Source organism: Euprymna scolopes, chromosome 5, assembly GCF_053919585.1.
Source record: "Euprymna scolopes isolate OS-2025 chromosome 5, ASM5391958v1, whole genome shotgun sequence".
Taxonomy (NCBI): Eukaryota; Metazoa; Mollusca; class Cephalopoda; order Sepiida; family Sepiolidae; genus Euprymna; species Euprymna scolopes.
The window spans coordinates 10,231,379-10,258,251 of record NC_136486.1 but is presented as its reverse complement, the minus strand read 5'-3'; the positions used below and the strand labels follow the sequence as shown (position 1 = coordinate 10,258,251).

Here is a 26,873-nt window from a genome sequence, read left to right as displayed (position 1 = left end):
CTGCCTTACTTGAATCTCTTATGCCACTAAAAAAAAAACTGATGTTCAATTCATGCAAGATGGTCTAAAAGCAGTCTGAAGCATTCCATACGTTTCTGTTGCATTTTTCCAAGTTTAAAACAGAATTTTATTGCATATCGTTCTTCTAAAGTGTCCTCACGTTCAGATTGCATTTTTGAAATTCATCAGCTGTGACAATCACGCTTTAGTAGATTGTATTCCAATTCCTGTTGTAGCTGTAATAAAAATTGGTCCGTCATCTCATAAGATGTACAGAAATAATATACTGAATTTTCAAGAGTCTACAACAATTTTAAATGCCTGCACAAACAAAAGTCTGGAAACTCATTGAAGGTACCTCATACGTTTCATTTTAATGACTACATTATCACAGAATCTGCATCCTTGCTGACAGCATTTTATATTATATTTTATATTTTTAATCTGAAAATTATAGATATTCAAACAAAGAATAAAGTGTCTTCATTGATTCCTGAAAAAAAAAAATGGTTTATAAAATTTATAAATTTAATTGATATTTATTTCAATTAATTTCACTTTACTGACAATCTTATCTAAGTATTTTAAAAGATTAGTATTTACTTAAAATTAAAATTATGAATCAGACCATTACTCAGATAAATATCCATACTAAATAGTGTTTATAAGTCATAGCATACTTATGTATGTTATCAAAATAGGATTAATCTACACAGGTGACCACATTCACATGCATACATATCTATCTATCTCTCTCTCTCTCTTTATATATATATATGCATACTACACAAATGTCTGCATACATGCATACAATATTAATATATATATTATTAACATGTAAAATGTTTATGAAATATATATAAATACTAGCAGAAGTACCCGTCGTTGACTGGGTTAAAAAAAAACAGCCTACAGAAAATGGACTGTGATTGATGAAAGTATGATAGGTTATGAAAAGGAAGGGGTTGTAAAGAGATAGGTTTTGATACTCAAAAATTTTACCCTAAGCAAAATATGATAAAAGTAAAGATAATTTTCGCGAAAATATATTTTTTTATATCAACTTTGTTTCCATTCGTAGCCAAGAGTGACAAACAAGATGATGTTTCCTTACAAAGAGAAAATGTTATATATATATAATATAAATATACAAGAAATAAATGTTACCATAGTCAATAAAAGTTACTTTTATAGTAGAAAAGTTCATTGGTCTGTATTTTTAAGTAGTTTGTAAAAAAAAATTTTTTTTTTAATTCACAAACCGGTTTTAAAAAAAAATCAAAATAGCAGCAACTTTGAAATGGAGAGCCCCGTTTTCAATTTGAAGGAGGGGCACCTGAGCATTCTGTGTTAACAATTTAAGAGAGTTCCGTCAACGTAAGGAATATTTATAAACATATTTTAATGTTTTGCATTATTTTGTGCTTGTGGAATATTCGATTATGGCGTGTGTAGTTTATATAAAAATTAATTTAAGTAGTTATCACCTCAAATTTCGTTTTAATTTCAGTTCGCTGAAATTATTTCAAGTAAAGAGCATTAAAAACTATTTCAAAACAAAAAAAAACATGAACTGAACTTTTATTGACTATGGTAACATTTATTTCTTGTGTATTTATTTTTTTTGCTAGTCGTTTGTTGGCTTTTCTGATAAACACTCTTAATATCGACAAAATATCGAAAAATAAAGAAACAAAACAGTTTTGAAAAATAATGAAGCTTTACTTACTTTAGTAAAATAATCCGAAACAGCAAAATGAAATATTAAAAAAGTAAACGCGTAATTACTTTAGTTTTTTAAAGCAAAGAATCGATATGGATAAGAAGAAAATGGTGCTCTTTCCAAGCAGAACAGCTTCGTTTCAGTTTTACAGTATTGAACGGTGTAGTATTGCACCATCGGATTCAGGGTTGTAATATTGTAATGTAAAGAACACGCAGAAAGGATTGTAATCAACTGAATTCCTTCTAGTACACTGACAAAAAAAGCTTAAACAAATATATAAATAAAAATAAAAAGGTTATGCAAATGTTTTTAAAAAGACACGTAATCACGTGAGCAGGATTTTTTCCTTCTTTTGACACGATAACAAGTAACATTCTTATTTTTTCTTATTTATCTATTTTTGAAAGAGTGCCACGTGCAAGTGGAGAAGGAAAAAAACAGTTATGCAAAATTTGTGTTCGAGAATTGTCTAAAGTTCCAACTTTTTTTTTTGGCTTTCACTTTAATAAGAATGTGAATTTATTCGACACAATATGATTCAACTCAAAAAAATAAATAAAAGCTAACGTGAATTAAGATTAAAGTTAAGGTGTCATTGTGGACCCTCGCCCTTTTTAAAAAACCTTGTTAAACTTTGAGACATATTTATATTCTGTGGAGGTCAGGCGTGAATGAACACCCAATAATTTTATTATACCATATTTCTCCAAACTGAAACATAATTATCAAAGTATACTTACGCAAATAGATATGAAAAGTCTTTGTTAAAGTTTGTGCCATATTTCCATGAAGTACAGGCACGAACGCAGATCCCACAATTATACCATCCCTTTTTAAGTTGAAACATACTTATCAAAGTATTCTTATGTACAACTATATCAAAAACCCTTGTAAACGTTTTTTTTTTTTTTTTTCATTTTTTACTTCCATACTTTGGGGGCAAGGCGTGAACGCACACCCCACAATTTTTATGAACCACCGTTCTGCTAGATCAAAGATACCCATTCCTGATCCTCGATACAACTTCTGTCATTATATGTAATCAGTTTTTTAAAATAGTCAACCATATAGGAGCCTATTCGTGACCAGACACACGCACAGACATTCAGCTTTGTACAGGGTGACCCAAAATAAACGGGCCCCAACTCTAATTATGCCCTGTTTCTTAGTGTTTTGTCCGAATGAAATGAAACTTTGGTCATAACTAGTTTATTATATTCAAAACATCACATCAAAACACTCGGGTCTTTGGCCTTTTTTTCTCTGTTCTACAGCATATGTTCTAGATGGCCTCCATTTAGCTTCTGTTTTTTTTTAGGTCACCCTGTATTATAGATGATATAATTAAATGTGCCAAACTTGTTTAAAAAAAGCATTTTTATTCAAACAATTGTTTCTGCCCATTTTCAAAGCATACACTTTTTCTTGATAATAAATTCAAGATATTTCCAAAAAGCTTCTTCAGTGAATTGTTTCCACATTGACTTAAGCCTGTGTGTGTGTGTGTGTGTGTGTGTGTGTGTGTGTGTGTGTGTGTGTGTGTGTCTGTGTGTGTCTGTGTGTGTGTCTGTGTGTGTGTTCGTTCACTTAATCCAAGGACTGATCGAGGACATAATGAAAGAAAACAAGATCATTACGCTTTATTTAAATATAGCTTTCTTAATTGTGTTACATCCAAGGGTTCTTATGCCAAATGTTCAGTTTTATACAGTCGTTTTGTTTGGAGCTTATAATTATTATTATTAGTCATATTAGTATGTATATTTTGATTGCCCTGGCACACTAATCATCCTAGTGTCTCTGCATGCTAAATTAAGAGCAATTCTATCCAATTCTTTTAAAGGTCGCAAGTAGTATCATTTCATCCTCTGTAAGACACTGTGACATAGCAATAGATTTTATGTCAAATTTGGTGCAATTTGGTTGAGTACTTTGAGAGCTTATAAGTGTCAAATAGACCAACCAAATAATATCAATTACATTTTTTTACACTTACTTAACATTACAAAAAAGACACAATATTCCATCCAGCTTTTAAAAAAGAAAACGAAAATTTCAAAGCAAATAATTATTTCATTCAAATAAATCATCCGCCATTACAATTGAAAGAACCTTTAAAAAACATTGGCTTGAAGAAAGAAAGAATTTTTTTTTTTTTAATATTTAATGAAAATTTTCTCCAGTGAATCAATCGATATTTCTTCACATCTTTTCATGGCCTCGGTTATTTTGGGGATTGACGTCACAAAGTAAAAACGTTATATTTTATTTTTAAAATCAAATAAAATAAAAAAGTATTTGCTTTTCAATTACACAATTTTTCAAACATCCATTGATTTTGAATTTAAAATATCTCTCCTCAAATTCTTTTGAAACTGCATGTGCAAGATAGAAAGGCATGAGCCCAACATCTCCCTGCATCAGATTAGCAAATATTTGGATAATATTTCTGAGATTAATTATTATGGTTGTTCAAATTATTGCTGTGTTGTATTTATCATGCTTTCATTGTTTTTATATTTTCCACAATATTTCAACAATTTACGGCCTTCTTCAGATGCCTTCTGTTGTAGTAACAATAACAAATAATCTATGATATAAAGAAAAGTGTAAGCTTGTCTGTGTGTGTCAAGTGAAAAGTCAGAAATTACACAAGACAAGCTTTACATCATTGCATTCAGTGTGAACCCAGCCTCTACTGTAATATGTATTCTCTCAGGATCAATACAGATCAAATTAGTGGAGAAGGAGGAGGGATTCAAAATATTTACTTTTTTTGAGAAGGATGGTGTAGTTTGCTTGAAGCATAGTGTGAAAGCAGTTTTGTTTGAAGGTTATATCAATGCGGTTCATGGGAACACTGTGGATATGTGTTAGTATTTAAAAGAATAATGACAATATAAGAAGGAATTTTCAATAATTATTGAAAATTCCTTCTTATATTGTCATTATTCTTTTAAATACTAACACGTGTCCACTGTGTTTCCCATGAACTGCATTGATATAACTTCTTTCTTACTTTTTTTTTTTATTCATACTGGTAGTTGTTTCATAAACAATGCTGAATAGTCAGCCAGACAATATCTTGCTTTTTTCTTTCATTCTTCTTTCTGTTATATCGAATTAGTTGAGAGAGAGGGAGAGAGAAAGAGAAAGAGAGAGAGAGAGTCGGTCAAAAGGAAAGGTATAGGTAAAAAGAGAGGGAGGATTTAAACCAATGATTCTCTGCACAACTTTTTACTTTTCTATTTTGTTACTCCTATCCTCGGGAAATGCTGGGTAGTCTTACTAGTTACAACATAAAGGCAAAATAATGAGGGTTGAGAATATGCGTTGCATGGAGAGAAATGATATGAAAATGAAATGACAATGGTAACACTCTGCTGATTAGTAATGGCAAAACTTATTCCGTTCATTCTTAATTCTTGCAATCACATTAGCACCTTCTCCATCCTGTGCTCCAATGCTATCACCATGGAAACAAAACTTCTCAACAACCTTGATTGCTTTGCCATCCAGATATACTTTCTTCACATTTAAGTTCTTATCTATCTCCTTTATCTCGAGACTTCTTGCACGCCAACTGATTATCTTCTCTCAACCTACCAGTAATTCCAATACACTTCCACTTTTGTAGCACAAAAACTTGAATTGTACCAAACTTCCTTTTCACATACCGAACTGTGGACCTTTCTTCTTTTTGGAAACTTTCAAACACTGGTCATCACTTTGTAATTTGAATAAATATATTCCCACTTAATAAAAAAAATAGGAGGCATTATTTTTGGAACGACCCTTACATTTGTTTGTTTGCAATATTTGTATTCTGACCGATGATTCATACCATTTCGAATATGACCTGTTGCTTTGTATGGGTCAAGAATGCTGGCTATCAATGGAGGAGGCAGAGAGAAAATTATCAGTCATGAAGATTTCAACTTTAACCAAAAATGTTGATATTCTCCATTATTACAACATTGTGCCAATTTCAGAGAAAATGAGGAAAATTCATCTATGCTGGTACGAAAACACTGTCATAAAAATTGTATTCATAGAGAAAAGGCTGCGAAAACATGGCTAAAAAAAGGTGATTAGATAGTCAAACATCAAGATGGCTGAACTTCACCCTGACCTTTGATTATGCATGGTGGAGGGAGAAATCCAATGCAAAAATGATGATTATCAAAACCATTAACAGATGTAGTTTTTTGCAATTAGCCATGGCAATATCCAGATCGAAATATGAAAAATTGTATCCATAATTAAAAATGCCATTAATTATTTGTAAATTTCGTAAACTTTGATAACGAATAAATGTGAGATTTATCTGCACAGTTTGATTTAAAAAATATTGTAACTTTGTTTGACAAGTGAATGTGAAGAACGAATGGACTGTTCTCTCAATAATCCCTCCTTTTATGGTCTTGCTTATAAATAGACTTTTTCGCAGCACTAACACGCCACCTGGCCTTTTGGTTGGGAGCAAGGTGCAGTGTCTGTTTTGATACTGCACTTCATCTTTTTTGTCCTCGGTCAGTGAAAGGGTTCTAGACTGAGGCCATTTTTTATTTTTGTCCCAATTTAGAGTGCCTCTTTCAGAAGAGCTAGATTTTACCCGTATTCAAAATCAATCTTGTGTCTATTCCTTGTGGGAAATCAAGGAAATAGGAATCAATATGCCACACATAGTTTAATTTGTTGAAAATCAAACCAAGAAAATATAAAACAAAAGATCTTTTGATCTTTTTTGTTGCTTTTTACATTTGATATCGATTTGCTGTTGTCCTCATAAATGAGTCCTTCTGTAGACCCTTACACACCACCAGAAAATGCTCTGACCTCCAATTCTAATAATTTCCATAGAAATAACAAAAAAGAAATCCATATCAATTTATTTAGCACTATTTTTTTATTGTGTGTGTGTGTGTGCGTGTGCGTGTGTGGCGCGGGTCTTTCTTTTTTTCCTTTTTCCATTTTACCAGAGATCTATTTGATCTTAGGACAAAAGTATTTTTTGAATTAATAATTTTGCAAAAGCAAACAATTCTACATATTATTTTATTCTGTATTTAGTCATGTGATGGAGATGTTCTGTTGTTTATTTCAATTTTGTTGGTCACATGATCAAATGATGTTCTTGCGATTCAAGTTTGATATTTATTATCCACTTTTAAAAATTCTGCCTTGATGCCTTCTCATAAAAACATCCAAATATTGTATACATCTAATTTAAAGATATTCGGAATATTATAATTTATCGCATCTGATCAACAGTGAGAATTGTTTTTTAAGATATTTTTTTTTTTTTTTTTTTTTTTTTAAATATTTTAACCCCAAACAAGAGACAGTGCCACTTTGATGTAGGGGGAGGGACATAAGTTATAGAGATACTATGAAGGGAGTTGAACAGCAAGATGTCTTCATATTACATTTGAACTTCAGCATGTCAGTACAGTTGGGGTAGCAGGAACCTGGAAGGGAATTCCAAAAGTCTAGCAGTTCTGGGGAAGAAACGATTAGAGTATAAGGCTTTCTTACATTTAAGGATCTCTACTGTGTAGAGGTGGGACTTTGCTGCTTTTTGGGTTTGTAGGGGGTATTTACGCCAAGGAGATACAAGGGCTTATAATTCGTTGGAACATCCACCATTAAAATACTTGTAAAACAGGCAGAGGGATGCAACATTTCGTTGATGGGACAGAGGTTGAAGCTTAGATGACAGTTCATGACCTATCAGGTTGGCGACTTTTTTGAACCCTATCCAGGAGTGAGACTAGTAGCAGATGCATCAGCCCAAATGTGACAACAATGCTCCATGCATGGGTGAATGGTAGCCTTGTAGAGGTGCAGGATATTTTCAGGCGAAAGTAATTTTCTAGCACGGTAGAGAAAGAGAGCCCACTTTCCTCGTAGCAGTCATGACAATACCCTCAATGTATCTGTTCCAACTCATGTTCCCTGTGAACGTTAAGCCAAGGAGTTTCAGGTAATTTCAGGTAATGTATCTTTAGCCATAGCTATTGATGGTTGGGAAGGTTTCTTGTAATTATTAAAGGAAACAAGCTTAGTCTTAGCATATTGAATGTTCACCTCCATTTTTGACCTCATTCCACTACAAACTGGAGGTCTTCCTCTAGGGTTTCTGCCATTGCCTTGTATATGTGTTGATTTGTTTTCCTCATGCCTGTTATAGAGTGTGGTGTCATTAGCAAATATACCCATCTCAGACAATTTTATCAGGGAGGTCATTTATGAATATCAGGAATAATAAAGGTCCAAGTATCGACTCCTAAGGCACTCCCACATTTGTATCATATTGTTTAGATGTACAACCATTGAGGACAACCTGGATTCTTCTCTCATTTAAGAAGGATTTAATTATTTTAAGTATTTGTCAAGTAATACCATAGGATCTGATTTTCTTGAGAAGACTATCGTGCCATACCCTGTCAAAAGCCTAAGATATATCTAGGGCTACTGCCCTACCCTCCCTTGCCTTATCCAGTGCATGGTATATACGTTCGGAGATTACAGTTAGAATATCTGCAGTAGAACGGGCACGCCTAAATCCATATTGATGGTTGGACAGAAGTTTAGCCTCTGTTAAGTGGTGGACTAAAGCTTGATTGATTATGAACTCAAATATTTTGGTGAAAAGAGAGAGGAGGCTACTGAGGTGATAGTTTATTGGGTAGGTTCTTTCGCCAGAATTCTTGGAAACTGATACCACAGAAGCAGTTTTCCAGCAGTCAGGAAAGCATGATTCGTTAAGGCATTTGTTGAAAAGTTTGGAGAGAACTGAAGCAACCTCAGTGGAGCATTTTTTTTTAATAGTACAGCCGGGATGAGATGAGGTCCACATGATTTTGAGTTGTCTAGGTTTTTATGAGATCGCGTTTTTATGAGGGGTGATTTTAAGATAGTCTAGTGTGGTTTCCGTCCCCAAAGGAAAATGAGGGAGGGAGTGGTTTGCTGGGTCCAACGTAGAGTTGAGCCAAAATGTTGGACAAGCATGTTAGCATGATTGTTGGATAATGGGGGAATTGTTGATTGCCCGTTATTTACTACACTGTTGTAGATTTTCTAGAAATTCCTCATTTTTGTGCTTCAAAGAGGTTTTTGGTGATTTCAGTATATTCTCTCTTAGCTGTTGCTACTTCTTTCTTACAATTATTTCTAGCTTCTATAAACTTTTGTCTGTTTGTACTGGACTTATGCCTGATAAATCTGTGGTGTGCACGTTGCCTTTGAGCAATGGCAGGTTTGCAAGTAGAAGTAAACCATTGGGGAGAGTGGGTTTGCTATAGAACTTCGATGTGGGAACATGTGCTTCAATTGCTGCTTTGAACCATTCGGTAGTCTCATTTGCGTACTGTTCAGCAGGAAGAGGAAAGATATTTCTCCATGAGGCATCTCTGATATGATCTCTAATTTTATTTACACTCAAGCAATTCAAAAGTTATCTCAAAACTGACTCTTCAATTCGCAAATATTGTCAACAAAATACTGAGCACTTGGAAAAAGCCACTAGAATGTTTTCTACTGCAATGGAATATGTGTGTGTTCAAACAAATAGATTTTTATTTTAAAATTATGATCCTCAATGTATTAATTCCGAAATTATTAATTTCAATAAATTTTTTTTGCAGAAATTTCAATGTAAAACCAGATATTCTTCATTTTTATGAAAGTCGATTTGGGCATTTTACTTGCATTATTTTGAATAATAACAAGTGGAATATTATGACACCAATATTTCATATAATTTTAATTTTCATTCCAAAATGTCGTCCATCAATATTGGCATTTCTTTTGAAAAATATAAAAGAAACAAATAATTGAGAAAAATCAGACCATATATCCAATCGAAATAGCAAAAACATGAGTGCTAACCTCCCAATCAGCGTGGTATGGGGCTATAACTGCATCCCTGCAGGCGAACGATAGCACTTTTATGAATCACTTAAATTCAGTAAATTTCTGTAAATGTTTCATTATGTAATACTTTTCCTGTAATCATTAGCATGTTCTATTAATTAATAAATATAATTCTATTATTTTTGTTGTTGCTTATGTTGTTGATGAATAGAATTTTAAAAAGTTAGGTATTTTCTTGAAAAAGGATTTCGGCCTCAACAGAAAGATGTTCAACAAAATGTTTAACCATAAAATTTACCAAAAACTATTAATATTAAACTATAAAAAGAAAGATAATAGAAAGACAAATTTTTAAATCATAAGAAAAATCTAAAATCACTAAATTATCAATAAAGCTTTTCATAATAATACATTTATTAGATTAATTTTAATTTGCAAAAGATAGAAGTACAATTAAAACATCCAGAATCAGCGAATTTATTAAATTTTGTCATAACAAAAACGATTGTTTTATTTCAATGTTATTGATAAGAAAACATTTGTTTTACTTGATTAAAATCAATTATACATAGATTATGTCTTTAGTATATAAATATTTTTTATAATGAAATAATTTATTAATTATTTGCTGATTTACGATTTTTTCATTGCCGGTTTTTATTTTGCAAATTAAAAAGAATCCAATAATCTTTTTTGATAATGAAAAAAATGTGCTGACAATTAAGTGATTTTAAATATTTGAATAGTTTTTTTAAATGAACAATAAATTAAAATATATTGATATAATTGGATAATTTTGTATTGTTCTTCTAATGTTTTATATTCATTTTATTTCTTCTGTCAAAAAATTATAATCAATATAATAATCGTTTTTTATAATGAGAAAATTTATAAATATTTAAAATCTTAAAAAGTTCAACAAAATGCCAATTGCATTTTTATTAGTGCATAAGGCACATCTGATTGAGTTGAAATAAAATATTTTTTGCTTAAATTCTAGTATCTTTCTTTTTATAGTTTAATATTAATAGTTTTTGGTAAATTTTATGGTTAAACATTTTGTTGAACATCTTTCTGTTGAGGCCGAAATCCTTTTTCAAGAAAATGATATGATTTCTAATGGCATTCCAATCAGTCTTATTGTAGTACCTTGTCGGTTTGAGCAATGGCTCTTCAACTTGGGGTCGAGAGTTTAGATGATGTCTATCATTATCACAGCATGATCAGCATTCCCGAGTGGAAATTCGTTACACAATCCTCAGAAACTGTTGTCAGAAATAGATCCAGAAGTGTGGCTTGTTGGTCCTGACAATCTGGGAGACTGGTCGAGAATGTTACTGTCTGTGTCAAGGAATGGATGTTGATAATACATGTAGTGTTTCTTGTATAATATACGTTTTTTTCTTTGCTTTTAGATTTATCACTGCATTTGTTGGTTTGTTTTTCATGCTTAAGTGTGAAATAACATTTTCATTGGTCTGTTGTGCTTAAATCGGAAATAGCATTTTTTGTAGATTGTGTCATGTTTGAAATAGCATTTTCGTTCATTGATCACTTTTAAATTTGAAACGGCATTTTCATCACATGCAGGATGAAGTCTGTCTGCTGGGATGTCACCACAAAAAAAAAAAAACTTGTTGCAAGTCGTAGAGCACATTTTGGGATAACCGGTTACATAATAAATATTTTTTTCTCTTGCAAAGCCAAAGTTGTCTACTGAAAGATTCTTTATGAGTAATAGTAATAAAATTACATAGCAATCACAGGAAATTCTCCAGATTCCAAAACATGGATCAAATTTCAATAATTATTAGATCCAGTGATGGAAGCTTAACTACTTAATTACAACCTTTTTAATTACTCGTTCGGCGTCAAGTTGTGCGTACACTTTAGAGGAGGAGAAGGTGTAGCAGGTTTATGTAAGAAACTCCTTTTTGGTTATGAAGGCTTACCACACATACTGCGACTTGCATGAGAGGCGGTCCTGGATATGATTAGAGTTTGTATTTGGTGGTGATGCCCCAATTTGGTAAATTTCAGGAATATACAGTCACACATTAGATTCCAAGGTTCACTCTAACCTGGAGGAGTGGTTGTACCTGTGATAATCTCATCTATGGATTCAATATAATTTATCGTTTGCGGATAATTTGTTTATGAAATATTTGCCATCAAAACAAATTAATCTAGAAAGGAATTGTGTGCAAAATATACATTTATAAAATGAATAAATATGTGAAGATGTTAAGAATTTGGAACATTGAAACTTTGTTTCTTGTCCAGAATTTTCCCGTATTAAAAAAACAAAAATAAAGAAAAATCAGTATGATGTATGTACCTATGATGAAATGAAAATATCATATTTCAAAAATCGCACAAATTGACCAAGTTAGTTTTATTTTTAAATAAAAAAAAAAAAATTTTATGAGTAATAGAAGAGCGGTTATCTTGTCCTCAATTTTAAAAACAATTTAAAAAAAACAAAGGTAGATAACTCAATAATTCAAACTTATGAGATTTATGTTGTAATGTCTACAATTGCCCATTAATCACTTAAAATAATTTTCTTTATACATGTTATATCCTTACTTTAAATAAGAATACAGCAAAATACACGGGGTTATGGATGAAAGACAAAGGGGTTTATTTACAAGGGAATACATGTGGCATAAGAGTTACTCGACATATTTTCTTATTCTCTTCCTGTCTTTTTCCCTTCTCTCTCAGTCACGTGAGAGGGTATAGGTCATTTCATCTATGAAGGGATGTTAGGTTATTTCATTATATCACCTTCCTCTCAAGCTAAATTCTTCCATAGAATTTAGCTTCTACCATTTTTTCCTTTTTAAACTTCGTCCAAAAAATTCGGTCCTTTTCCTTTCACCTCTCCTCACCATTTGTGTTTGCCGACTGTTTTACTTTTGGAGAGTGACAGGATTTCTGAGTTACTGGTACTTCCTTGTTTGAAGGTTGTATATGGAAATTATCATATAGCACTTCTATTGGTAACTCTTGGTTTCTGACTTTTTTTTTTTTTTTTTTTTACATAGACATACCCACTTATCAAGGCCAAGAGGCCACTCGACGATAAGGGTTAAAGAGTGTACAGTAGAAATTGGACAATATAGTAATCGTTAGTAATGGAGATTTGGTAAATTTGTTAACTTATATGGAACGGCTCATCAAAAACTTGTTTATGTTAGACTTGAACACAACCATATTGTAGTCAGTTGGAAAGCAGAAAAATGGGAGACAATTCCATAGGCGTGCAGTTCTAAGAAAGAAGCTTTGCTGATGGAATCTACGCTTAGGTTTAGGCACAGATAAAGAGTGGGGGAAACTAGTGATAGTGTTTTCTACTAGACGGATGTTTCTTGCGAAAGTTTGGCCAGGGGGACCATAGAATGGAGCTCAGCCGAGCACCTGCCATGAAAATAACAATAAAGCAGAGACAAACTCATAACATCTCTTCTGTGAGAAAGAGGTTGCAGGGAAGAGAAAAGGACATCCCCCACAAGGCTACAAAGTCTATTTTGAACTCTATCAAGGCAGGCCAAGTCCTTTCTAGCAGCTCCTGCCCAGATGTGGCAACAGTACTCCATCCTTGGACGTACCTGGCTCTTATATAGATAGAGAATTGCATCAGCAGTGAAATATATACTGGATCGATAGAAGGATCCCACCATTTTTCCAGCGACCTTGGCAATGGATTTAATGTATGTGTTCCATTTAAGATCAGGAGTAAAGGTCAAGCCCAGAAGCTTGTCAAAACATGAGGCCTCCTCAAGACGAGAGCCATTCATTTCAATTGATGCCAGATGTGGATCAGAGCGTTGATGATGTAAAGATAAAAGCTTGGTTTTAGATATATTAAAAGTAACAAACCACCTCTTTCCCCATTGTACCACTTGCTAAAGATCAGAGGAGAGAGAATCAGAGAGAACTTGGTCGCTTACGGTCTTAGATGTGCTACCATAGATAGTAGTGTCATCAGCATAGATGTCTACGAATGATGTAAGGATGTGATTTGGAAGATCATTAATATAGATCAGGAAGAGAGTAGGGCCCAGGATGGACCCCTGAGGGACTCCAGCATTAATACTATGAGCTTCTGATTTTTGCCCATCAACCATAACTCTTATGAACCTATCAGAGAGAAATGATTTAATAATTGAGAAGAGATTTCCAGCTATACTATAGCTGGAGATCTTGTGAAGTAAACCTTTATGCCATACTCTATCAAAGGCCTTTGATATGTCAAGAGCAATTCCCCTAGAAAGGTAGCCTCCATCGAGAGATTCGCTAATCCTATGAGATATAACGGTAACCACATCTGCTGTAGATCTAATAGAACGGAAACCATATTGCGTGTCACTAAGAAGGCTATTTTTGCTAAGATGGTTGATTACTTCTGTATTTAACACAGATTCCAGCAACTTACTCATGACATACAGGAGACTTATTGGCCTGTATTGTGAGGGAGATGACCGATCACCTGAATTCTTAAATACGGGGCATACTGATGAGATTTTCCAGGGTGATGGGAAGCAATTCTCCTTAAGACAACGTTTAAACAGTTTTGTAAGGATGGGCGTAAGTTCTGGTTGAAATCTTTTGAGTACTATAATTGGAATACCGTCAGGGCCGGTTGCTTTACTGGAATCAAGGTTCTTGATTAGCTTGGCAACATCACATACAGATATATGTATATCACATAGCATGTTTTCTGATACAAGAGGAAATATTGGAGGTTGGCAGCCTTGGTCGCAAAGGTTAGAATTAGCTGCAAAGTTCTTGGCAAAGAGTTTGGCTTTGTCTGATGCTGATGAGATTACCTCAGGTCCATTTATGAGAGTTGGGATAAAGCACACGCTTGTGTTCAGGATTCTGTTTGCTATTTGCCAAAATTGGTGGGAACCAAGCCGCTGCTCAGCTACTTTGGACTTGACGGACTGAGCATACAACTCTCTTGCGTTCTTTATTACTTTTTTACAGTGGTTGCTGGCAGTTCTTTAGTCTCACTATATCTATTATGTTGGAAGCAATGGAAAAAGTGATTTCTATGCGCAATGGCAGCAGCACATTCCGGAGAGAACCACAGCTGGCTGTTAGGTTTTTGCTGGAATTTTTTCGAGGGTATGAAACGGTCTATACCTACAATTAACCATTCTGTCAGATCTGATACTATAGAGGACACATCCTTTTTAAACATGGAATGCAGAGGTAGATCTGATATAAATGTACAGAAGCTATCCCAGTCAGCCATAGAGTATCGATATACTGTACGATGGAGAGGTACATCTGGGGACTTACTACATTTCATTTTTATCTCAACTGATACAACTGAGTGGTCGGAAGATCCAAGTGGAGACAGAACAGAAGCTGAACACAGCTCAGGGCAAGTTGTGAGAAAGAGGTCTAGGAGACTTGCATACTGGCTGTCAGAATCGGGAACACGGGTGGGTTCGTGAACAATCTGAGTGAGGTCATAAGCAATGGAGAAATCATGACAGAACCTCTCCTCATCATCTGTCTTGTTTGAGTGAGTTAACCATTCCACATTGTGAACATTGAAGTTTCCACAGACATGAATATTAGCTGAAGGATAAGCACATAGGGGGTGGTCAATTTTCTCAGCTATGCTTTTAAAGATAGTAACTCCGCAGTTGTGGGGGCGATAGAGAGCAAATATAAATGCTGTAGTTTGAGCTAGTGCAACCTGAAGCACATATAGGGTAAGTTAGGATCTTTTCTGGAGATGTCCCTACCACATGGAAAGCCATCTTTAATATAGGCACATATTCCATGCCCATGGCGATCTTGGGGGTCAGATTTGGAAGTTAAATTAAAGTATCCTTTAATTACAAACTCATTTAGGGAAATGGTCTGTCTAATGCCAGTTTCACTTAGAAATAATATGTCTGGTTTAGTCTCCTGTAATTGGGTTTCAACCTCTGGAAGGTTAGAACGTAGACCCCTGATGTTAGAGAAGGAGACCTGGTAGTAGGAGGGGGGGTCTAGTTAGAATTTGGAGCTGTTTCTATGTATCGGGGTCTCAGTTGGTTAATATGTCTTTTGTAGAAAAAAAAACGTCTGCCCTTTTATAATGTAAACCATTCTCCCAATTCTTCTTGAGACTATGCCTTCTTCCCAAAAACTCTTCACTGCCGGATAATTTTGGAAGAAAACTTTATCCCCGTCATTGTAAGTCTTGTACCTTACATTATCCTTGATACTTTTTTTTTTTACTTTTTCTCTTGGGATTAACCGGTCGAACACCGAATGTACCTTCCTGGCAAACATAATTTCAGCTGGGAATAATTTAGCATTTGGATTTGGTGTTATCCTATATATTGCTAAGAATTTTTGAATGCTTTTTTTCTTCCGTGTCGATGTTATTATTCTTTTTTAAAGCTCATTTAAAAGTATCGACAAATCTTTCCGCTTGTCCGTTTGATCGAGGGTTAAAAGTTGGTGTTGTAATGTGTTCAATGGCCAGTGCCTCACAGTAGTGCTTGAATTTTTGACCTGTAAACATAGTGTCATTATCACTAACAATTGTTTTCAGAACTCCGAACCGACTAAATACCTCGTCCAGTGCTTTTATTGTTTGCCACTGTAGGGTGTTTGTATTTAAAAACTTATGGCTGTTTTGACATACTATCTACGATTACTAGGTAATAATATCCCTTCAGAGGTCCTGCGTAATTGATATGGATGCGTGTCCAGGGTACATCTGTTTTAGGCCAAGATTGTGTCTGAAATTATGTAGAGGTTGCCAACTAGCCGCAAGATCCCCCCATCTTGCGGCTAGTTGGCAACCTCTACATAATTTCACCATTTTCTCAATATCCTGATTCATTCCAGGCCAATGTGTAAATCCTCTCATTACGGCCTTCATTCTGGAGATTCCAGGATGTCCCATGTGGAATTCCTTTAGGATTTTCTTTTGTAATACTTGCGGTATTACAACTCTGTCTGCGTACATCAGAGTTTCATCACACATAAAAAATGGAAACACTTTTAATCCTTTTCTATTCTTTTCATCTAGTCCCACTTGTTTTTTTATCTTATTAATATATTTATCTGTTTTCACTGCTTTCTTTATTTCCTCAAGTGTAACAGGAAGTTCCCTAACAGTATTTATTAATATATCTGTTAGTTCATTTTCTTCTTTTAGTGCTGCTATAACAGTTTCTTCAAATTCAGTTTTACTGGGGATCAATCTCGACAAACCATCTGCATGTGCAATTTTACTAGATGCTAGGTGTTTCATTTTGAAATCGTAATTGAGCAAAATAATACTCCATCTCTGTAATCTATTTGCCGTATGAGTAGGAATCCTTTTTTTTCAAACTAAAAATCGATAGTAATGGTTTATGGTCCGTTTCCAAGATGAAAGATCATCCATAAATGAATCTATGAAACTTCCTCACGGCATACACAATCGCCAAACCCTCTTTTTCGATCTGACTATACTTTCTTTCAGCAGGTAATAAAACCCTCGAGGCGTGAGAAATTGGTTTAGTAGATCCATCTTCCATTCTGTGTAGAAGCACTGCTCCTAAACCGTATTCGCTCGCATCTGCCGCAACAATTAGATCCTTTTTCGGATCGTAATGTGCTAACGCTAGATCCGATAACAAACATCTTTTAATTTTTTGGAATGCTTCCTCACATTCTTTTGCCCAGAGCCATTTTTTATTCTTCTTCAATGGCATCCATAATTTGTTGGAATAAATTTGGTGCTACTTTCAACCCAAACGGCAATCGTTTTAGGGAAAATAATCCTTCATGAGTATTCATTCTCAGGTATTTAGAACAATCTTCGTGGATTTTAACCTGCAAATATGCTTCTGATAAGTCAATTTTTGTGAAAATTTTTCCTCCATTTAACTTAGAAAATATTAGGGAGTGGATAGTTATGATCCTTTAAGGAATCATTCAGTCCCGTCGAAAAATCTCCACATACCCTGATTTTTTTATTTTTCTTTTTCACATAAACTGTGGGTGATGCCCATTCAGAGTAGTCCACTTTTTTTATTACTCCGATTCCTTCTAGTCTATTTAATTCTTTCTCGATTGTTTCTAATGCTGAATACGGAACCTTCCTTTTGGGTTTAAACACCGGTTTCGCTTCATCTTTCAGTCCAAATTTCACTTCCGTTTTAGTGCAGCAACGCAGACCTTCAGAAAATACATTTTTAAAACCCTTCTTCAAATCCCCAACAAATCTTCCTGGCAGTTTGGGACTTTCAGATCTTGTCACATTTACTCTTTTGCAAAATGAGTTTATTGATTTCTCCCATAAATTGAAAGGTATCATCAAATCTATACCGAAAAGATTAGAATTTTTTCCAGGTATCACATACATTTTAGTTTTTAACGTCTTTTCATTCAGGGTCACATTAGTATAAAATTCACCTTTAAATTTTAATCTATTTCCAGACATTTTTCTGGCAATTTTCTTTGTGTTTTGCAGCTTTGGAGAACCAATTTTCTTCCATGTTGTTTCATCAATTAAGGATATGTCACTTCTAGTATCCAAAAGACAGTTTACTTTCCGGCCATTAATTCTAACTTCAATATATTTCCTTTTTTACCATACATGGACTCTTTTTTTAGAATCGATGGTCTTTATTTCAGGTTTACAGTAGTTCTCCTTTTTGCATACTGTTGACTTGTGTCCTTTACGCCCGCACTTATAGCATATTTTGCTTTTAAAATAGCACCCTTTTGTGAAGTGATTTTTTTCCTCCACACATCTTACGGTATTTTTTACATAGTGGTAACCTTGTTTTCCCCTTTGTATTTTGTCAACATTTTTCTCATCAATACTAGCATTATCTTGTTTTAAATTTAACAGTTTCTGGCATTCCTCAGTAACTTTCTGAAAGGTTATTTCTGTGTCTTGGTTCTTAATGGATAATATCCTAGAACGAATCTCTTTATCCTTCGAGGATGTTAACCCTTGCACAAATATCAAACATTTAAACATTTCATCGTTTAGGTTTTTCAACTTAAATAACTCGCATTGGACATTTACTCTCTCAGCATAGGCGATAAGTCTTCATCATCTTGTTTCAAAATATTTAAACACCTATAACGAGTATAAAATAAGCTATCCCGTTCCCCGAAAATGTTCGATAAAATTTCTATAGTCTCTTTAAAAGAAATATCTTCGGGTTTCCTTGGGAGTATAAAATTTGTATACTTTGTATTTTCATGTGAACCCAGTTTTTGCAACAGTAAAATAATTTTTTCTTCATCCGACGAGGCCTGACATCGTTTGGAAAAAATATTTTCGTATCTACGATAATATGCTGGAAATGGTAAGCCATTAGTTGGTTCATATAAAAATTCTGTCAGTGAAGTTGCAATTCCTTCCGGAGTGAACCGACAATCCTTTTTTTCTCCTTGTTTCATTAATATTGTTTTTAATACTTCATTTTGTTTTAACTGTTCTTTTTGTAAAAATTCCATCTGACCTTGCTGAGCTGCCAGTGCTAATTGTATCATTTTTATAAACTCGGCTAATTGTTCCATGTTGGAGAATATTTTTTTTTTAAACACAGTAATAAAACAAAAGGTTAACAGTACCTTCACAAAGCATTAAATAAATTCACTGAATAGTTTTTTTTATGTTTTTTACCACAAAAAAAACATTCTTTTGTAGACAAGGTTTTTGCAACACACAAAATGGACACTGAAACACAGCATACACGCATTCTTTTCTGCAGTATTTTTTTCTTATGAAACAAAAGAAATTTGAAATGGACACTTTCAAAAATTGTTCCTTTCAATGCTTCAAGAAATGTCAATTTCTCTTCTTTTTTTTTCAGTAGGACCGTAACAGACCGAATTAAAAAAAAAAAAAAACTTTTTGTGTGTGTGTCTTAGCTTTTTTTTTTTTTTTTTCAGTAGTTGAATTTTTCCATGCAGTATTTTCTTCTCTTCGTTTTCCAATAAGGAAGTATAATCAAAGGCTTCAAAGAGAAAAGAAGCTGAACAAAGCAGAAGACATGAAGATCAAAGAGACTTTCACAAAGTTTAGTAAAATAATTCACCAACAATGAAAAAGAAAATGTTGAAGCAGCAGAAAAGAAAATTCTCGAAATTATACATGTTGAAAAAGTTTAAAATAAAAAGTCAAAACTCAATCATCTGTAGTGTGAACTAAATTTGCATATTTTGCTAAAGTGTAAACGGTTTTTAAAATATTTTATTTAGAAAAATTTTATAGTTTCAATATAGATCATAATATTACAAAGTTTCTTCATTTTTAGTTTGTTATATATATGTACTGATTTCATAAAAATATAATCCATTTGTGTTCAGAATTCCTCTTATATTAAAAAACAAAAATAAAGAAAAATATGTATGATGTACTTCTTCTGATGAAATGAAAATATATTCCAAAAATGACATAAATTGATGAAGAATTTTTATTTTTATAAAGAAAATCATTTTTAAGCAATAGGAATTCATAGGCATTACAATATAAATCTTGCAAGTTTGAATGACTGAGTTATCTCCCTTCGGTTTTTTTTTTTTTTTTAGATTGTTTTCAAAATAGTGAACAAGAAAGCTGCTCTTCTGTTACTAATAAAATTTGATTTTGTTAAAAATAAAACTACTTGATAAATTTATATGATTTTTAGAATATGGTATTTTTCGTTTTGTCATGGTATGTGCATTATATGCATTTTTCTTTCTTTTTTTTTTTTTTTTTTAATTTTAGGTGAGTTCTGGACAAGAACCAAAGATATTTTGTTTTTTAAAAAAAAAACATTGTTTTTCCAATTGAAATTTGTGAACTTGAAGATATCATCAGCACAACTTTCGATTGTATGTGAAAGTTTTATATAATCACCATCATTGACAGAGGTAGGGGGAGGTAGAGGGAGGGAGAGGTAAGAAGAGAAAGAAAAATAGTAAAGAAATAAATAAAAGTACATAATCATACTTTCCAAACTCTACAATAAATGCTTTGCTGAATCTTACTTCCCTAATAGCTGGAAGATGGCCTCTGTGGTACCAGTCACAAGAATTCTGGTGAAATGGCTAACCCTCTCAGTTATCACCCTATTAGTCTCCTCCCCCTCTTCGCTAAAATCTTTGAGACACTAATCAATCAAGCACTAGTCCATTACCTCACAAAAGCTAATCTTCTCTCTGACAAGCAGTATGTTCTACTGTAGATATTTTAACAGTCATCTCTGAACACATTTACCATGCACTAAATAAGGTAGGCAAAGCCAGGGCTATAGCCATCGATATATCCAAGGCCTTTGACAAAGTCTGGCATGAAGGGCTGCTAATGAAAATTAAATTATACAGTATAACTGGACGAATACTAGATATAATTAGATCCTTTTTAGAGGACCATCCAGGTTGTCATTGATGGACGTTCATTCTAGCAGCATAATATTAATGCAGGAGTGCCTCAGGGGTCGATCCTTAGACCACTATTATTCCTGATATTTATTAACGACTTCCATGATAATATTGTGTCTGAGATGGGTATATTGGCTGATGATACAACACTCTATAACATGCATGAGGGAAGAACAGATGCACACAATTCTAAGACAATGGCTAAATCCTTGAAAATGACCTCCAGACCATAGTGGAATGAGGATATAAATGGATGGTAACATTTAATGCTCGTAAGACGAAGCTGCTCTCCTTTAACAATTACAAGAAGCCTCTCCAACCACCAATATCCATGACAAATAATTCCCTACCTGAGAATTCTTCCTTCAAACTCCTTGGCTTAACATTCACAGGAAATATGAACTGGAACAAATACATTCAGGACATTGCAAGGAAGGTGGGTTCTCTCTATCATGCTAGAAAACTACTCACATCTGAGAGTATCCTGTACCTTTGCAAGGCCACCATTTTCCCATGCATGGAGTATTATTGCCACATCCGGGCTGGTGCATCTATATTAGTCTCATCCTCTTGAATAGAGTCCAAAAAAGGGTCTCTAATCTAATAGGTCTGGCCACTTTGTTAACTAAACTCCAACCGCTGTACCATCGCTGCAATGTTGCCTCCCTGTGTCTGATTTATAAGTATTTAAATGGAATGTGCTTCAATGAACTTGTTGAACTTGTGCCCCCTCAACATACATATCCCCTGACAAACCTGCTTAGCAACAAAATCATACCCCTTCACTGTTAAGGTCCCTAAATGTCAGAAAGCTTTCTACTCTAATAGCTTCTTCCCTCAAACAACTAGTATTTTACTTCTGCGCCTAACTAATAGACAAAGAAGTGTGAAAGTTGGTGATAGGCAGATCTTATCTACTCCTTAAACAATTTAGGTTTGCAAACTGGGGAATTTGTTTGAATCACCAGCTCTAGAAAGATTGTCGACTATGACTGAGGAGGCCTCCCTCCCACAGTTTTAATATCAGAGTTTCTTTCTCCTACATAGATGACCTGACATGATCTATGGATTCATCACACCGAGAGGGTTAAACATGCGCCTGGTTCCTACATTAGGTATTTCTGCATCCCCGCATGGATGAGAATATTGAGTATCTTACTTTGAAGTTTTATTCTAAACAAATGTGTAGGGTTGAAGATAAATTCCCTTCTAACATTAAGAATTGTGTATCTATTAAGTATTATGAAAGAAACAATTTGTTTTAGTAATTAATTTGTTTTAAAATAAATGAATAAAATATTAATAATATGTAAGCGGATATGTAATAAAATACAGAGCAAAGAAACAAAAGAAATGGTGGAATTCGATTTACATATTATAGATGTTACACACAACACAGATAGGTGCACTTGGTGTCCTTCGAGCAACCCATGTTGGCATATTAGTCTAGCTAACAAACTAGTGTGCCCACACAGAATAAATTTGGAGTGAGAAGATTACCATCTATTTGAAAGCAGTAAGAGAGGAGGAGGATCTGCCTTAATTACCGAATGTGTTCTTTTGAATAGTCGGACAATAATTTTAATATTTCCTTGCTTGTATTTAATTGTAACTGTATAATTTTTTATTTTTTTATTCATTTTTTTAAACATACAAACTCATTTTCCAAAAGTGATCAATGCTAGAAAATAGATGTGCATTTCCAATTTTTCTATAGTGTGTGTATGTATGTATGTATGTATGTGTGTGTGTATGTATGTATATATGTATATATATATATAAAGATTTTTATCGGTACATAATACTTTTAAAGAACACCGAACGTAGTGCCATAATTAATTACTGAGGGTTTTTTTGTTTTGTTTTGTTTCTTTTTTTGTAGTTCAAAATAAACCATTAAAAAGAAACTTTCAAAAAACTACAAAAAAAACAAAACAAAAAAAAACTCAGTAATTAATTATGGCACTACGTTCCGTGTTCTTTATAAGTATTATATATATATATATATATATATATATATATATATATTATTTAAAGATAATATGTGAGACAGAAATCTGAGAAAAAATGTTTTAAGCGAGTAGATAGCACAGAATATAGAAAAAATATAAGAATAAAAGAAATAAATATAATTTTTTTAGTAATATTAATTTAAAAGACGAATAAAGATATGTTTAAAAATCATGAAAATTAATAGTGTAAGAATAGGAAAAATTGTTTAAATAAGATTCAAAATATTAGTATTTTATATTTCATTCTAAAACAGGGGCTCTGTATCCTTGAGTCCGCAAAAGGGAAAATGTAAGGAGTATCTAGTAATATAGTCTTAGGTAATGATATAAACTGATTTGAGTACCTTCTATATTGCTGCAACATCAAATAAAGGGTATAAATATGAATATTTATTATCCGTTAAGTAGATATTAAAAATAACAACACATACATCATCGATCCAAACAGATATAGAAGTCTGATATTAAGAATCATATTTAAATAATGTTCTTCTAGGTTCTAAAGTTAAAAAAAGGGCAAGTCTTCCTTTCAATAAAATGTGATAATGTAATTTTGTATCAACATGATGAAAAGGCTCAGTATTTTGTATTAATTTGAATTAGAAAAAGTGGTTTGAAACTGATTAAAAAAGTGAATAAAAATACAGTATTAATACATTATTAAAATACAAAGACAGAGTTAAGTATTAAAAATTTAAACTAAGTTAAAAATAATTTATAATACAGAAGAGATAAAGGCAGCATTCTTGAGGTCAAAATACCTGGCAATTTTCAATTTGACTTTTCCGTTTTCTTGGGTGACAGGTTTTTAATTGCAGACATTCAAGACATCAAAGAGAGAGAAAAATAAAAACAACAAAACTGGCTATTTTTTAGAACATATTTGTCAAAGAAAAGATTTAATACTACAATTAAAATGTTGGAGATTCAAGTCAGGATGAAATGAAAAGTTCAATACACAAACTGTATGTGATATTTAGAATGAGTGGATTTCAGAAAAAAACAAACATCTTTTATTCAGGAAAAATTTCCATGCATTCTTCTGTGGTAGGAGCCCAAAAGAAAGAAAACTTGTCCGCATGTCTTGTACTTATGACCTGATCATAATGTGTGGTGGGGGTAATCTCTTGGTATAATTATGCTACCTGCTTCCCTGACTGCATTGATATGCACAAGTTCAAATGTAACATAAACCAATATCTTGTTAATCTTTCTTAGGCATGGTCGTAATTAGTAGCCCCTTACGTCCAAATGGCAATATGTCTTGTTTGGGGTAAATATGAGTAAAATGTCAAGACAAAATTTTAATTTTTTATTTTTTAGATCATCGCTTTTATCTTTATGTAAAACTTAAACTTTATCTGAAATTAGGTTTTTAAAAAATATTTGCCACAGTTTTCTCTCTTTTTTTTTTTTTTTTTTCAAAATGGATAATCTCAATTCGATCATTTAAAAATATTTAAATAATTTTTACTTTTTGTTTTAATATTTTTCCATATATACTTTGGAAAATTATAGAGAAGTGGTTTCCCTAGAGTTTGTCAACTGTGTTCATCCGGTTGAATAATATCATAGTCTTCTAAATTATAATAGTTGACATGTTGATGAAGATAGGGATGAAAATATCATTGTCTGATATTTAGTTTGCAGTTGTTTGTATGCCTAGCGATACGCAGCAAAGGTGATGATATTACAAACACAAAAGGAATCGAAACATGGGTCGTCCCAGATCATAGATTTTCCTTCAAATTTCTTTGCATCATCCTTGTTCAGATGAATGAATTCTAAAATAGAGGGAAGGCCTGCAGCATCCACAACGCATGAAATAATGTTGTTAATCAACAATTGATGGGATATTCGATAGGCATTTAAGCAACAAGATGGAGATGAAAGTTTGTCATCAATGTCTCTCCAACAACCTTTATGTTATGTTTCTGAATTTTTGATATGAGGATTGATTATTCGTATTAATTGTATAGGTATATGTTGTAATGAATACTAATACATAGTGAAAAGTAGTAAAATTGTACGTCTAGAAAACAAAAATAGGTTTAAGGCTCCTAAAATTTATACTAGAATTATCTGCAAGTGGACAAAGTATTTGGTAAAATTTAATTGTAAAGTTATGCTTTTCTGGATGTTGAAGGTTTAATCCTCAGTGGAGGTGACACTCAAAATACAATTGTGAACTACTTAGGACTTCTATCTAACCATAGTTGATGAAATGAAAGCATGCTACTCGTAAATAAAAAGTTTTTTTTTAAATTTTATGCAGATTCCTATGTTTGATAAGATCACACTCAAATAAGGTCGGAGATTACATTGACTGAAATGTTGTACAAATAACACTCAAGATGACTACAGTAGTCTGAATAACCTAAATAATACAAACCTTTATGCTGTCGACAAATATCATGTGTTAAGTGGGAAGAAGTGCGAGTCTCCAGTGATTCATAAGGATTCTGTTGCTGAAAATGGAATCTTATGAATCCAAGCACCAGAGTCATGTTTTCCCGTTCGTTCTATCTTTAGGGATGAACAGGAATTGTAAATTGCATAATCATGGAGAGAAAATTCTACTTTTTGAAAAAGGAAATGCTAAATGAAAGAATAAAAACAATTTTGAATGTTGATAAATTTTGTGGTTGCATGAGAGAAATTCTAATTTCTTTTTTCTCTATTCTTCTTTACATTTTAGGGACGAACGATTACGGTGAAATTAAAAACTGTCGACTTTGATGTAAAGACTCGTTCTCAATCCATTCCACAACACACAGCCGACAAAGATGTGATCTACCAAGTAGCGAGAGAGTTGATCAAAACAGAAATCACAACCTGTTCACCAAAACCTTTCAGGCTACGATTAATGGGTGAGTTGTGCATTTAGAGAATGGCTATATCTGTCTATGTACATATATATATATATATATATATACATATATATATGTATTGTTTTGTAATCCAAAATGTCGGTGTAAAACATTTTCCTATATGTGTTTTGAACTCAATTATTGGTGGTGGTGGGGGGGGTCTATAAATACCACAAAAAGTTTTTTTAATGTTTTTTCCACACTTAACACACCACCATTTCCTTTTATTTTTTTTCCTCTCCAAATCCTTTTTTATGTTTCTTTCTTTCTAACATACTACAAAAAAAATGTAGTAATGATAATAAATAAAAATTTATGAGTGAATTAACTACATATTTTTTAGAATGATAACTAATCATATATATATATATATATATATATATATATATATATATATATATATATATCCCAGAAATTCAAGTTTATAAATTGAAGAATTTTGAAAACTTAAAGTAAGTATATCAATATTAAGACTAATACAATCCTAACCAAATGCTCAATATTTGAAATAAAGCATCTGCATAAGAAGAAAATTTAAATTTTGCAAAATAAAATTTACAACATTTATTGTTTAAAACAAGATATAGATAAAATAATTTTTCCTTATTCCATAGAGTTCTAAAGAATGGCTAACTCTAATTTTGCTGATTGGTACATATTTTGGTAACTTAAGAGTATAGGAAATATAATGTAATTAAAGATTATATAGAAAAATATATCTCTAAAAGGATATTCAACCTGGAGTCCAGGTATGAAAAATGAAAAATAGAAAAATCCAAAAGTATTGGAGATGGTTGGAATATGAATGATAAACAATTATCCGTAAATCCAACTGAAGGAATGTCCATTTGTAAATTTGTGAAATCCAAATTATATCAACTTATAATTCTTGCAGGAGAAATTTTTCAGCATTAAAACTATATCTTGAAAGATTAAAAGAACTTAGAATCAGGTGCTGTTAAAATTTGTGGAGGGATAGTTTTCTATGAT

At 32.8% G+C, this 26,873-nt stretch overlaps 1 protein-coding gene across 2 annotated transcripts in view; it reads left to right on the top strand.

The window, feature by feature from the left end:
* The window catches only part of LOC145276703 (uncharacterized), a 212,177-nt gene that overhangs the window by 172,311 nt on the left and 12,993 nt on the right, over positions 1-26,873 (top strand). For both annotated transcript variants that reach the window (XM_080127897.1, XM_080127898.1), the window contains one exon: positions 25,712-25,883. In XM_080127897.1, coding sequence (XP_079984023.1) covers positions 25,712-25,883 — 172 coding nt within the window. The remainder of the gene's footprint in view (positions 1-25,711; positions 25,884-26,873) is intronic.